General features: G+C 41.9%; 1 protein-coding gene across 2 annotated transcripts; it reads right to left on the reverse strand.

Moving 5' to 3' along the window:
* Positions 1-26: 26 nt before the first annotated feature.
* LOC311121658 (protein quaking-B-like) lies at positions 27-14824 on the reverse strand. 2 transcript variants are annotated; one of them, XM_084196114.1, is made up of 7 exons: positions 14254-14824; positions 7627-7778; positions 4485-4601; positions 2600-2743; positions 1123-1210; positions 683-979; positions 27-356 (listed from the first exon to the last, which is right to left on the reverse strand). In XM_084196114.1, the coding sequence occupies exons 1-7, from the start codon at positions 14405-14407 to the stop codon at positions 256-258; spliced, it is 1053 nt and encodes a 350-aa protein (XP_084052240.1). In that variant the 5' UTR covers positions 14408-14824; the 3' UTR covers positions 27-255. The 2 variants fall into 2 exon arrangements, with proteins under 2 accessions (XP_084052240.1, XP_084052241.1); XM_084196115.1 differs by lacking the exon at positions 27-356 and adding an exon at positions 360-599.
* Between the last annotated feature and the right edge of the window lie 426 nt (positions 14825-15250).

Below are 15250 nucleotides of genomic sequence, written 5' to 3' on the forward strand. Positions count from 1 at the left end.
CAGTCCATTCTAAAAGAAGGGGACAACCTCACATGCCTCCCTCTATCTGACAGAGGGGCTATGAGCGCCCTGGAATTATCACCCCCGGGACGGACTCATCCATTCCTATCACCACCCTCTCTCTGCTCTGTGACAGACTGTTGTTAGACCTTTACACACAGCCCACTGTTTGACTTTCCCCTCACATTCTGGTCTCATTCCTCTCTTAGCATGCGGCACACACACTCAAAATCACTCACACGTGTGTATTCCCACTCACACTGTCTGGTGATCTAACTGACCTCTGTCGGTGTTCACTACTCTTTGGTAAGGATGGGCCCTCATATTGTGGCGTTGCACCTTAGCCGTCATCGCTCCTGCTCACCGCGCAACCACATCACCAAAACACAGGAGGTTGACAGTGACATTATCAAACAGTGACATCATCAAACAGTGACAGAATCATTAAGAAGACAGTCAAGAGGCCCATTTCAGATAAGCCTGTCCAGTGTGTGTGTGTGTGTGTGTGTGTGTGTGTGTGTGTGTGTGTGTGTGTGTGTATGTGAGGTCCATGTGTAGGAGGGAGTTTATCTCTCAGCCTTTGGTTTGGAAAGACATACCTGGAGACAGAGAGAGAAATACAACCACGTTACAACACAACACAACCCTCATGCCCAAATCAACTTGATCTGTGTGTGATTACCTAGCACGCCAGTAGTGTCCATGGGGTATTCTAGTATAGATGGGGTCAGGGTGTAGGGGGAATATTCGTAGGGAGCGTAGAAGAACCCTCCTGATTCAGGTGATTGCTGCATCAGTGCAGCGTGCTGATTGGCTCCTTGCATGAGGGCCTGCTGACTCTGGATCTGACGAATCAGGTGAGGCATGAGGTTGGGCTGTTGACCAGGGGCGGGGCTTCGCATAGCCTGCTGCATGACAGGGGAGGGGCTGGAGATGAGCCGCGGCTGCTGAGAGGAGGCTAGGGAGAAGGCCATAGTGGCTACACACATCAGGCAAACACACACACACACACACAGAGAGAGAGAGAGAAGAAATAGACAATACATTACTAGATGGAAAAGAAAACATCTCCCTCAAAAAGTCAGTTTCAGGACAGGCGCTTTCTGATGATGTCATCCTTACGTTGCTTGATGTTGGCGTCTCTGTAGGTTCCGTTGAGAATGGCCAGCTCCATTAGCTGCATCTTTTTCAGACTGTCCTCTCCATCAGCCTACACACACATACACAATATCTGTCCAGTTGGCTGAAGGTTGGATTACGTTACTCTCTGGCCAACAGATTGTGAGTGATGTCCAGCTAGGCCAGGTTAAACTAACATATATCATTATCCCCTACCCACACACTGGGTTTATGGGTTGTTAAAGGCCCAGTGCAGTCAACAACGTGATTTTCCTGTGTTTTATATTTCCACACTATGAGGTTGGAATAATAGTGTGAAATTGTGAAAATGATGATAATGCCGTTATAGTGTAAGAGCTGTTTGAAAAGACCGCCTGAAATTTCAGCCTGTTTTGGTGGGATGGAGTTTTGGCCTTCAATGGCCTTCCATGCAGTAAATTAGTTAATAGACCAAAAGAGTTCCAAACCTCTCCGCCAATAACAGCTAGTTTTCCCCTGCCCACTCAGACCACTCCCAGACAGTCCTAGCTAAATTCTAGCTTGAGAAATTGCTCTTTGCTAAGAAGTTATTTTTGTTTCTTTTTTTACCATTTTAATTTTAAACAATCACAGTAAGGTACTTAATAGTTACCCATAAATAATTTGATATTGAGATAAAAACAGCTGCACTGGACATTTAACATGTATAATTATAGTACCTGTACTTCACAGCTTAGCCCCCTCCTACCCTATAACCTCTCTGGTGTTGATACTTCACACTGATTGGACATTAAGAGACAGGGGCGGGACAGCATAAGTTGACAGGGGGCATAACGCTTGAACACACCGACTGCGTCATTGTGCAAAATAGTATGCAGCATCATCTAGATATGTGTGCAACAAAAGTTCAACATTCACCTTCTGCTACCATTTCTGTCAACCCGTCTACGCATACAGTTTGACGCATACGTTCGATAAATCCAAAGTATGCACCACACAGAACGCACTGCAACTGCCTCTGCAACGCAACGCTGCAAGGCAAACGCAGCGTTCCATTGGAAATGAATGTACTTCTGGTGTACCAAAACGCAAAAACGCAGTCGGTGTGTTCAAAGCGTAAGTTATATTACTGCAAGTCAATGCAGTGCGATTTGAGAGTTCACAACTTCTCTATTCAATGTTGAATTTCAGGAGAGCAACATTGTTAGCAAGGTGTCTGTGTGAGGTGTGGGGGATAGAGGGTAGGAGGCTAAGAGAACGGCAGAAATGTTGAGGGACCAAAAAAACAAGTGAGAAAATAGAGAGGAAGAGGGAATTAATTAAGGAGTGAAAGGAGTGATAGTGAAGAGAATGTGTGAACAGTCTCTTCATTCATCCCCTTCCTCCTTTCACATGCATTACCATGGATACGCCTTTATACATGCTGCCTGGCGAATTACCCAACTCCCTGACACACACACACACACACAGACAATTATAGCATGAAACTCATGGTACTCACAGCTGGTACGAGTAGTTTCTTGACCTCTGCGGTAGCTCTTTGTAGTTTGATCTGAGCTCTGTTGCGTGAGTCTTCCACTGTGATAAGAACATGAAGCTCCTCACTCAAGTGTTCCCAGTTAGGTTTCCCTCTGTTCAGCTCTTCCTGATACACAAACAAAACATGAATATTACGGCGTGTGTATTTATGTTTGAGTGTGTACGTGAGCGTCTTCCTTCATCCATACAACTGTTGTAGTTCCCAGAAGACTGTCCACATTGACTTCAGTTCTGTAACGACACGGTACACTCTAAGACCATGAAACGTGACACATTTATAACCTAAATGTCAGTGTTTAAAACTTAAACATTAGGCATTTAGATTTTCCAATAAGGCTAGAGTAAACATGAGTCAGCTTTTTTCCAGTCAGTTTCCAACCAGGAGAACACCTATATCACCTAAGTGTTCTGATTTTAAACAATAGTGTTTACTTTCCTACCGTCCTGTTTACAGTGACTTTAGTCATACAAAATTTATGTGACTTTCCATGCCTTTTAATCAGATCAGTGTTAGGAATGTCTGTCACCTTATCTATAACTGAACAGGACATTTGCTTCAAGAATTATTTTCAAATCATCGCGTGCCGTTGTTGTTATTCGACTGTGTTGAGTTCATTTCCATTAATTCTCTCACAGTGAGAAAGATGTGGTAGTGGCCTCATTATCATATTTCCCAGCATGCGTTGTTTCAGGTTGATTTTTTTAGAATAGTTGGTTTTAATATCTATGTTTCCTCATGCACATTGCTTGATTCATTGATCTTAACTATACAAAGATAAATAACTAAAACATTTCTAAACTAATCCAATCTGTAAGGGGTTGGACTTATTGCAACCGTTACTGAGATGGTTGTTCCAGTTTAGATCATTTAGGTAGTCTTGTTTGTGATCAAATATTCAAATTCTTGGATATCCTTCCTCTGGCTGGATTCTGATAGGAATTATTAAATCACTTCACAAACCAGCATACTGTGACTTGCATGTCTGTTGTGGCCCATGAGCCAGGATTTTCAAACCACAATGTTAAGGATAACTAGGCCATAACTAAACGCCTTATTAAATGTATAAATATGTTGTCATAAAGGGTTCAAACATTCACTTAAGCAGTCACTTGGTGAAGGCTTCAAGAATTTAAGAAATTGAATGCAACAACCATGTCTCTGTCACTAACAAACAGTCATGAGTGGGTATCTCTTACAGTCACTCGAAAGGCATGCTGGGAAACATGCAATTTCAGCTTTCCACCCAGTGTTCAGTGTTTAACACCTGAACGCCTTGTGCTAAATAAATGTGTTTGTGTGTTTAAAAAGTGTTACAGCGAATAAACATGTTCTGGTGTTTACAATCTAAACACTGTGATGCGTTTTCATTGAAATTCTAAATGCCTTGAGGCGTTTAAAAAATGTTACAGAAAAGTGTTTAGTTATGTGTTCAGATCCTAAACACTTGGTTTTACAGTGTAGCCATTTAACTGAATAATCCCCACTCATGAAGAAGGTCAGAATGTCTACCCACTCTTTCTATCCATTTCAACATCTCTCCCCCTCCTTCCTCCCTCCCTCTTTCTTTCTTTCTTTCTCTGAGGTGTGGGATGGGTGTATTCTCATGAGAGGTGGATGGAATGCTGGCTGCGCTCCACCTGCCGTTAGTTGCTCCACTGGAAGGCTGGATGGCTGACACTCTAGCCAGAACCAGAGAACCTAAGCCAGCAGAGAAACATATGGACCCAGCTCTATTTCCCCTCCACTCCACTCTTTAGAATCTACTATCAAAATAAATACACCATGCTGTGAGTGTGTGTATGTGTTGGTGTGTGTTTTGCGGGCTTGCGTCTGTTTGTGAGCATACCTTATTCTTGTCTCTCATGGATCCTTTTCCTCGTACCATGATCTTACAGCCTGTCTCTGCCTCCAGCTGTTTGGCTGTTAAACCCCTTGGACCCAGGATCCTACCTACAAAGTTAAACTGAACACACAGAGAGAGAGAGAGACAGAGAGACAGAGAGAGAGAGAGAGAGACAGAGAGAGAGAGAGAGAGAGAGAGAGAGAGAGAGAGAGAGAGAGAGAGAGAGAGAGAGAGAGAGACATTCTAAGAAGATGTAGGGCCATGAAATACTCCAGGACCTGGTTGGTAACTTGGTCTAATTTGGCCTGGCCATGAAATAACCCATTACATTTTTTTAGCACTGGTGCTCCCAATTTTAAAAAGTTAGGAGCACCACATGAAATGTAAGAGCACCAGAAAATATGATATTTTTTTAATTGATTGAGATACATCCTATATTGGGCCTATATTCTAGCTACTTTTGCAGCACATGTTGTGCTCTAAAAAAACACGGCTCTATGAAACACTGCAAACTTTAGTTTATTATAAAAGCTAAAATGTTGATATGAATACCTGTCATTGAAATTACAAAGTCATTTGTGTAATATTAGGTTTCTACATTGTGTAAAAGCACTATTTTCCTATTGAGACGCATTATATTGAAAATGGTACACTCTTAAAAAATGTCAGGCTTGTGATGACACGCAAGAGAGCAGTCATCCATTCATTGCTATGATCATTGATCTTCTAAAGAAGTTATCCCTTTTCCAGTGGTGGAAAAAGTACCCAATTGTCATACTTTAGTCAAAGAAAAGATACCTTAATAGAAAATTACTCAAGTAAAAGTGAAGGTCACCCAGTAAAATACTGCTCGAGTAAAAGTCTAAAAGTATTTGGTTTTAAATATACTTAAGTATCAAAAGTAAATGTAATTTCTAAAATATACTTAAGGTTAAAAAGTAAAAGTATGCAGATTTTTTACGCACGTGAACACGCTGGAATTAGAATGCACAGGAGTGAACGGGAGAAAACAGATGCGTCACAGCGTGTCAAATTACAATGCAAGTCAAAGGGAACACACAATAATTAACAAGCGCTAAATAACGAACATAAAATACAACTCTTTATTATGGATTCTCATTACAATTAAATTGGCATACGCTACGCAGTGTATATGTATTTACGCTCTCTAATCTCATGCGCAAATTTTGACACGGTCTCTCCATGTGATTTCGGCTTTAGAAGAGAGACGTTTTCACTGTAGTAATGGCGCAACCCATGACGCCAATTAAACCGCACTCGCTTTTTTCTCTAAGGCACTCGGAAACAACCGTACAGCGAAGCCTTATCATTACAACAATTATTATCTGGGAGCTATTTTTCATAGTGCCACAGTGCTCCCAAAATAAAACGTGTGGTGGCACAACAAAATATTTTGTCGCACTTTAGAGCCCTGTGTGTGCGTGTGAGTCAGGAATAGGTCATTGTTTGTTTTGGCTGGTGGTGAAGCCAGACTCTCTTAACCTTATCTGTCACTGGAGCTGAGAGATTAACAAGACAGCTGCCTCCCTCTCTCTCTCTCTCTCTCTCTCTCTATCGCGCAGTCACCCGTTGTGTCTGTTTTTACGTGTTTTTCTGATCCCCCCACTTCTCTACAGGTGTCAACGCATTCTCTTCCTTTCTAAAACAACCGCTTTAACACGCAACCCACACGCGGAACATTAGAATGTATTTTTAGCCCTGATCTCATCTGTTCCATCGGTGTGTGAGTTTGTGTGAGTGCTTCTGCGTGTGTCTGCATGTGTTACCATTGGTTACACGGTCCATGCTATTTGGAATCCTTAGGACGTCCCAACTCAGACATTACCCCCTTGAAGTTGTCATTTAAAATGGTATAAGTTAAGGTCGAGACTTCCCAAGGATACCAGATAGCACTAACCGTGGTTATATTGCCATTTCATCATGTGAATGAAGAGAAGCTTCTGTCATTGAAGTTTGGAGCAACTTCAACATTTGCCTTTGGAGAAAAGGAATGATACTGAGCAGGAGTAGTCAACCCAGGGTGTCAAAACACTTCGAAATTTGATGTTTGGAGCAACTTTGACATTTAACGTTGGAGAAACGTGGATAAACGTCTTATTCTGCAATGAGACCGTGAGAGCTTGTAGGTCGTCACCCCTATCTGATGTCCTCTGCCATACATTCTAACCCCCTTTAATAAGGTCTGGGAGCTTAGAAAGCAACCCTTTACCGCTACCCCATCTATGTTAACAAATCTGAATAGACCAGACAGGAGTAAGCAACATGGTGATGGCTCTACCATAGAAATATAATTAATAGAACGGCCGTCTCCATTCAAGTCAAATCAAATCAAATATAAATAAATAAACATGCCATTTAGCAGACGCTTTTATCCAAAGCGACTTACAGTCATGCGTGCATACATTTTTTTTTTGTGTATGGGTGGTCCCGGGGATCGAACCCACTAACTTGGCGTTACAAGCGCCATGCTCTACCAGCTGAGCTATTGGTCACATACACATGGTTAGCAGATGCTTGTGCTTCTAGTTCCGACAGTGCAGCAATATCTATCAAGTAATATCTAACAGTTCCACAACAAAATCCTAATACACACAAATCTAATGTTGGCATAATGGGTGGACTGGTGGCCATTGCGAGTGTACCCATAGGAGCAAAGCTACATTGAAGATGACAAAGTTTAAGACAACTCTTTGCAACAATGGTACCAGCTATGCTAGTTAGGAGCAAAGTTAGGTCAAAAATATAAAGGTCAAGACAACGTTGTCACAAATCTGGGACCAGAGCCGTTGCTAACTACCAGCGCCGTTGCTAACTAGTATTGCTGGTCCCATTACATGAGCCACATCAGTTAGCATCATTTGAACGAACATTCTACCTTCCCATGGAAATTATTGCATCACAATACCAGGAAGCCATTGTGAGTGTACCCATGAGTTTACTAGTGAAATTGCAAGGGTTAAAAGGTTCCAAGCCTGTTCTATTCATTCCATTTATATGGGCTCTACCTTACCCTTCAATGGGCTGGACGTTTCTGTTATGGATAGGGATAGATATTCTGTCACTCTGGATAGACACTAAAATAAAGACGTCTATAAAAAGGTTGAAAAAAGGTTTGTCCACTCACGTCGGGGAACTCTTTGACGGGCACGTAGAGCTTCTCCTGCAGCTGAGCCACTGGACCAATCCCATCAGGCAGCTCCTCGGAGTCACGCCCCTCGGCAGCGACACCTCCATTCATTGAGTCGTTATACATGTCCTTGCGCACTCTACCTATCTCTGATGGAGGGAGATTGGGAGAAGTGAAGAGAGAGAGCGAGAGACATAATTTAAAACGTCATTTGAAGCTTTAAAATCAAGATTTTAATGTCAAGCACTACAAAATAAAAGACAGAGACAGTGTGTGTTTGTTTAAAGCTGTCTGACTCAGACTTCCAATGTTGCATGATGCATTACTAATAGCATGGCAACCACTATAATAACCTGCTAAGCCACACACACCCACACCCACACACACACAAACACACGTGAAATAACTATGGCCTGACGGAAGCAGAGTGATAACTAAGTGTGAACATAGTTATAATAACTGGAACTATAATTATCTAAAGCTATTTTCACAACAGCTATACGCCTCTAATAACACATCTGACCTCACACGTAAACCTGATTATTACACACACACACACCTAGAAGTACACATACACTCAGGGCTCCAAAGTGCGACCAATTTGGGAAAGGGGAAGGGGACACCTAGTCAGTTGCACAACTGAATGCATTCAACTGAAATGTGTCCGCCGCATTTAACCCAACCCCTCTGAATCAGAGAGGTGCGAGGGGCTGCCTTAATCGATGTCCACATCATCAGCGCCAGGGGAGCAATTGTTGTTGGGGGCACTGTGCGACTAGGAAACATATCTCCAAGATAATTATTGTTTAAATGATTAGGCTACGCTGTACCGTTGATTCCGAGTGCCCTAGAGAAAAAAGCGAGTGCAGATTCGATAGCGTCATGGTTGCAACATTACTACATTTGAGTCATTTAGCAGACGCTCTTATCCAAAGCGACTTACAGTTAGTGAGTGCATACATTATTTTTTATTTTTCATACTGGCCCCCCGTGGGAATCGAACCCACAACCCTGGCGTTGCAAACGCCATGCTCTACCAACTGAGCTACATCCCTGCCGGCCATTCCCTCCCCTACCCTGGACGACGCTGGGCCAATTGTGCGCCGCCCCATGGGTCTCCCGGTCGCGGCCGGCTACGACAAAGCCTGGATTCGAAACCAGGATCTCTAGTGACCACTGCGCCACTCGAGAGATCCCATGTTACCGCCGCAAAATATATTCCTCGCCGGGACTGCATTATACATTCATAAACCATATCGTGGGCAGTTCTAGTGTAGTTCAGTTGGTAGAGCATGGTAAATGAATAAAATGTAAATGTAAAACTACTCGCGCGTCGTTACACATTGTTAAGTCATGTTACCTCATTGGCTAGCTAACAACCTGGTAACTTTATATCCAAACATTTTGGGGAACAGAAAAAAAGTAAAAGGGATAGCTTCTTCAGGAGATCAACAACAGAGAACAAGAAGCGAGAGGGATAACTGGGCCCAAAATCTGTCTTCTCCAGCACATGGCGTTTCTTTCCGCTCACCAAGCGAGGAGTGTGGTCAGAGAGTGAGTCGAATTTGGTTAACAAAAAAAAAAATTATGGCTTATTTGCTACGTGTGGCTTATTTGTTCAAATAGAAATTTCGTAATGATTAGGTTGCTACGAGTGAGAAAAAAACACTATATCGTCACAAAGTCATAAACCCTGTCTATTTCTACAATTGATCTTCTTAAAATGTGATTTTAAACCTAACCTTAACCACACTGCTAACCTTATGCCTAGCCCTAAAATGTAATTGAGACCAAAAAGCAACAAAAAAAATCATGCATTTTTACGATATAGCCAATTTAGACATTGTGGCTGTGGTAACTATTGGAAACCGTTGTGCCTGTTGTTCACGAGCGTATCTGCCCTCTCATTGGCTAGACTGGTCCCACCTAGGGCTGTTATGGTGACCGTATTGCCGCCACACCGGCAGTCACTAGTCATGACCGCAGTCATATTCCATGTGACCGTTTAGTCACGGTAACTAGGCTTCTCCAAGCTCTGATGCTGCTGATGGTCATTAGTAGCCTACCAAACTTGCTAACTGCCTGGCACTCAGCTCTCTGTTGTCCCTTTAATCACTCTGACGTCAATGCAAATGTAATCGAAAATCAGGTCAAACACTTGAGACCCCATGAGCTCATGTTGCGCAACATTTCTATAGGCTATGCAATTGCATGAGAAAACAGTGTTTTGATGGCCTCTATTAAAAAGAGGAGGATCCCATCAGCTTTCTATAGGCTAGGCCTACTATATTTACTTATCAACTTTGCTAATATTTAGCACATTGCTTCGCTTTTCAACAGTTGTATAGCTTACCTGGCTGGCATGAAAAGCGTCCTCCATTTGCTATTTAAGTGCATAGATTACATGTATTTTTTCCCGCTGCCCCTGTTTCGAGACAGGTGCATGATAATCGTCCATTCTAAATCAAAACAAATTTCACACATATATGATTTAGTATATGTAAAGACAAGATTAAATCAAGAATAGTCTGATGGGTGACAATATTAGCCTATCACTTGTGAATTATATATTAGCACTTATGAATGACGCCCAGCTTGTGTGCAGTAAAGCAAGAAACAGCACATGCCTTTTTTTGGCAACTTTTTCAAATCATAGTCGCACACCTCATGTAGCCTAGCCCATAGGCCTATATGTTTTGATAAGGTTTGTGTCACAACTTAAGTTCTTCAATTGAAGCACATTAATCCGCTTTACATAACTTTTTTTTTTTTTACATTTTAGTCATTTAGCAGACGCTCTTATCCAGAGCGACTTACAGTTAGTGAGTGCATACATTATTTTATTTATTTTTTCATACTGACCCCCGTGGGAATTGAACCCACAACCCTGGCGTTGCAAACGCCATGCTCTACCAACTGCAGCTTTACAACCGGTGTAGAGACTAACTGGAAGATCATTTTCACCATAAAAATGCACCTATATAATAAAGCATTACATGCATAATCGCATTTGCGGTCACTTTTGAGAATGGTGTTTTCCCGCTAATTGATTGCATATTGGAACAGTCTCGCTTATAGCCTACTGCCGTGTGCACATTGCTGCGCTTATAATGTGAAGAAATAGCCTAATAGTTTACCAACATTTTAAGCTAAACGTTCTGATCTGTTGCATCAGCCTCATTGCTTTTAAAAGTTTTTTTGATGCGAGTGGTTGTATTAATTTGGGATCTATCGCATCCCACAACTGTCCCGGAGTATATTTCGAATATTTCTTTCTCGCACAGAAGGACAAGTTGACCAATAGAATAGGTCAACTTTTGTACTATGGGGGATAGTAGATTGACATAGGCTAGTGCTTTTCCTGTTCGTTAGGTTTACTCATCTTGTTGGCTGACGAAAAGTAAATTAAGAAGTTAAAAGAACTGTCCACAATATGTGCCTCGGAATTCGATAAGAAGGACACACGCAGTTGCGTCCCGATGTGTCTGTCTTCACTTGTAGCCTACTTCGGAGCTGAGATGCCTGTGAAAAGGACTCGATCATGTGACGGGCATTGGCTAATAAGAATTGAGATATCTGAGAGAGCCATGTGAGTGAGAGGTGATTCGGAGCACGGTGATTGGCAGCCGGGAGAAGGGAATTATATTTATTATATTCAGCCCAAGGGCACAACGGGCCACTTTGGCCGCAAAAGGCATGGAATTTTTTTATGGGGCTTTACAGCCACACAAGGGGGATGCCGCCGGGAAATTCGAGGCCTGGTGAGAATATTATCAAGTGCTTGTCAAATTGTGAATGAGAGACTGATGAAGTGTGTGGAGCCTGCACAAGAAACAAAGCAGAGCTCATGCCTTTCATGTGACTTTTTACAAATCATAATTAAAGTCGCATCATACAGCCTTAGAATGTTTTAAAAATCAAAACATGTAGCCCAACGTATGAATCACAACTAAAGTTGCATAAATAACTCTAAAATTAAGCATATAGGAGGAACTGTTTCTTTGTTAACCGCTCAACACAGAATAGCCGGATGTGCACACTCCCTCATAAATAATTTGGGGAAAATATCCTTTCTATTTTATTAAGCTATGTTCAATTGTATTCTTCATATTATAAAATAATATAAAATAATGCCACGGAATTCTAAGCAAATATTGTCTGCTAAATGAACTAGTGTAGCCCACAGCCATATGGCACAGCCAGATCAGGGCCTAACATAAGGACAACTCAGAGTATGTTATTCTGTTCTACTGAAATAGACTACATTTTTCTTCAAATCATGTTTCTTTAGACCTGTCTAAAATAAATAATGGATTTATTGTGATGGTGTAGGCTATATTAAATGGATTTATTAGACTTTTTTTTTTAAATGTAGATGTTCCACAGGTCTGCATCAGTGGCTTGTAGGCTATACGAGGAAGCTAATCGTAATTATGTTAATTAATGGTCAATTACCATGAGACCGGCAGTTATTTGCTTGACAATCACCGGCTGACAAAATTTCACGACCACCACAGCCCTGGTCCCACCTGATTTTGCCTCCTCCCGACTGCCTTCCATTTTTGAAGACATTTATTTTCATTGTTAGAGCAGCCACTGGAGTATCTGGTCAATATAATGGGTGATCTGTGTCAATGATCATAGCAATGAATGAATACAGCTCTCTTGCATGTTGTCATCACAAACCTGACATTCTTAAAAAGAGTGTAAAATGTTCAATGCAATGCATCTCAATAGGAAAATAGTGACGAGCATGCACATACTGATAGGACGCATGGGGTGTGAGTGGCTCCGTTTTGTACCGACAAAACTGTGGTTATATGTAGAAACCAGACAACAATCAAGCCTCTAAACTTGATAAAATCAACATATTCCCAAGCAACTGGGAGAGGGTGAGAGATCAGTATTGTACAACAGTGAACCACTCAGTTTGTAAACAGTGCAGCAACATGAACCCAACAGATCATGGCCTCCGTCAAAGGAAAGGACAATTTGGAAACGCAAAACGAGAGTAATGAACAGTTAAATGCTATCCAGGAAAACATAACTAAAATGCCCTCAATGCACACCAAAACTAACGAACTGCTACAATCTGTTGTTAAAAAAGTAGATTCACAAAGTACTGAGTAAAGGGTCTGAAATGTGATATTTCCGGTTTTTATTTTTAATAAATTTGTTACAATTTCTAAAAACCTGTTTTTCCTTAGTCATTATGGTTTATTGTGTGTAGATTGATGAGGGGAAAAAACAATTCAATCCATTTTAGAATACGGCTGTAACGTCACAAAATGTGGAAAAAGTCAAGGGGTCTGAATACTTTCTGAACGTGTGCCTTCAGAAAGTATTCAGACCCCGTGACTTTTTCCACATTTTGTTAAGTTACAGCCTTATTCTAAAATTGATTTTTTTTTTTTATCCTCAGCAACCTACACACAATACCTCATAATGACAAAGTGAAAACAGGTTTTTAGAAATTTTTGCAAATATATTAACAATAAAAAGCGGAAATACCTTATTTACATAAGTATTCAGAACCTTTGCTATTAGCCTCGAAATTGACCTCAGGTGCATCCTGTTTCCATTGATCATCCTTGAGATGTTTCTACAACTTGATTAGAGTCCACCTGTAGTGAATTCAATTGGTTGGACATGATTTGGAAACGCACACACCTGTCTATATAAGGTCCCACAGTTGACAGTGCATGTCAGAGCAAAAACCAAGCCATGAGGTCGAAGGAATTGTCTGTAGAGCTCCAAGACAGTATTGTGTCGAGGCACAGATCTGGGGAAGGGTACCAAAAATGTCTGCAGCATTGAAGATTACTCATACAATGGAAATGTGTCTTGGATGAGACAGCCACCGTAGTTAAACTGCCACAATAAGAATAATGTGGCTGCAGGAGAGAATGAGAGTGCATGAGTGCAGTCTATATATACACAGAGAGAACTCTAGATAGTGTACTGGCAGGTTGAAGTGTTGGAGAAAAAAAAACAAATACCTCCCCGGCCACTTCCCCTCATCTTCCTCCTCTCTTGTCTTCCTCTCAGTCATTTTTTGGTTATTTCTCCCCCTCTCCTTGTCCTTTGTCAGAATCAATATCATCTGATCAATAAGTCCACATTACATCTCATTCCTTGTTACCTTGTTGTTTGACCTGCTTGCTGTGTGTTTGTTGTGGTGGGGGTCCTCTTCAAAGAATACAAATCAATCAATCAATCAATCAGCCATACTGTACACACACTTTACTGGCTCTCTAGCCACCTGCATGGCTAAGTCTGTGTGTCTCTGTATTCACATACATACAGTCTAAGCACGCCCTCCAAAGTCAAATATTTTCAGGTTGACATCCCGTTGACCGTGTACTGAGCCCCGTGACTAACCGCGATGGGCCGCCACATTCACACCGCCTTGCACATTAGGTCACCGGCCCAGACTAACAACTGTCCGTTTGTTCACAGCACCCACTGCCTGGTTGTCTCTCTCTCTGTGTCTCTCTTAATGTCTATGGCGTGTGTCACAGTATCTCACCAAACAACATCGTTGAAATATCAACCAACTAATTATAGACCTACCATATTTTTGGTCAATCTTTAAAAAATATGCATTGTAGCCTACGCACTTACCTTCGTCTAAGAGCCGCTCCAGGTGAGTGAAGATGCCAGTGAAGTTGGGCAGCGAGCTCATCACCTTCCGATCTGTCATCAGCTGCATCAGGTAGTCCGGGCTGGGCCTTGGTCTGGGTCTTTCCCGGACCTGTTCACTCATCTCACCGACCATTGTCACACTCACAACTCAAGTTTACCAGACAAAATCAGGGCCGACGCTCTAGAGTGATGCTTAACCCAAAATGTATACTTTTGTTTTAAAGTTGTCCAAACTGCTGCCTCAAGCCCCAGCCTCCTCCGATTCTGAGATTTGGCACGCACGGCTCTGAAAATGGGAAAGCAATAACTCGACACGATTTGTAAATAAACAAATGTTTAACTTCGCTTGATTGGCTAGACATAAACTCTTGTAAAAGTTAGTTAGTGTCCCCCGTTGCTTTATAGGAGTTTTCTTCTCCGCAGTTTCACAGTCAGATAGGCGTTCCCCAGTGCCCGTTCACGCTCTCTCAGGGTCCGCGACACACACTTTGCCACTTGTTTTCTCCGGATTACGCCTCCTCGCTCATGTCCAGAGTGTGTTGGTATTCAGACCCTGTCATATGACCACACATCACACTGCATGAGAGAGAGAGGACGAAATGTTGTAGGGGGTGGTACCAGAGACCGCTGCGCGTCCCCGAAGATTGGATTCAGACTCAGAAAATCTATGGCTGTCATCTCCCGTCTGTCTCTCCTCCCCCACCACACACACAGCTAAAGTGCCTTCAGAAAGTATTCACACCACTTGATGTTTTCCACATTTTGTTAGGTTACAGCCTGAATTTAAAGCTGATTAAATTGAGATTTTATGTCACTGGCCTACACACAATACCCAATCATGTCAAAGTGGAATAATGTTTTCCGAAATGTTTACAGATTTATAACAAATTTAAAGCTGAAATGTCTTGAATCAATAAGTATTCAACCCCTTTGTTATGGCAAGCCTACATATGTTCAGGAGTAACATTTTGCTAAA

This window comes from Coregonus lavaretus (assembly GCF_964263955.1).
Source record: "Coregonus lavaretus genome assembly, contig: HAP1_SCAFFOLD_1294, whole genome shotgun sequence".
Lineage (NCBI taxonomy): Eukaryota > Metazoa > Chordata > Actinopteri > Salmoniformes > Salmonidae > Coregonus > Coregonus lavaretus.

Bases quoted from the DNA above. Each gene is read 5' to 3' on its own strand.
- LOC311121658 (XM_084196114.1), bottom strand. From the start codon at position 14,407: ATGGTCGGTGAGATGAGTGAACAGGTCCGGGAAAGACCCAGACCAAGG. The intron at 4,602-7,626 runs GTGAGTGGACAA...CTGTGTGTTCAG, and splicing joins CCGTCAAAGAGTTCCCCGAC to TTTAACTTTGTAGGTAGGAT. The intron at 357-682 runs GTAATCACACAC...CGCGGTGAGCAG, and splicing joins GGACACTACTGGCGTGCTAG to GAGCGATGACGGCTAAGGTG.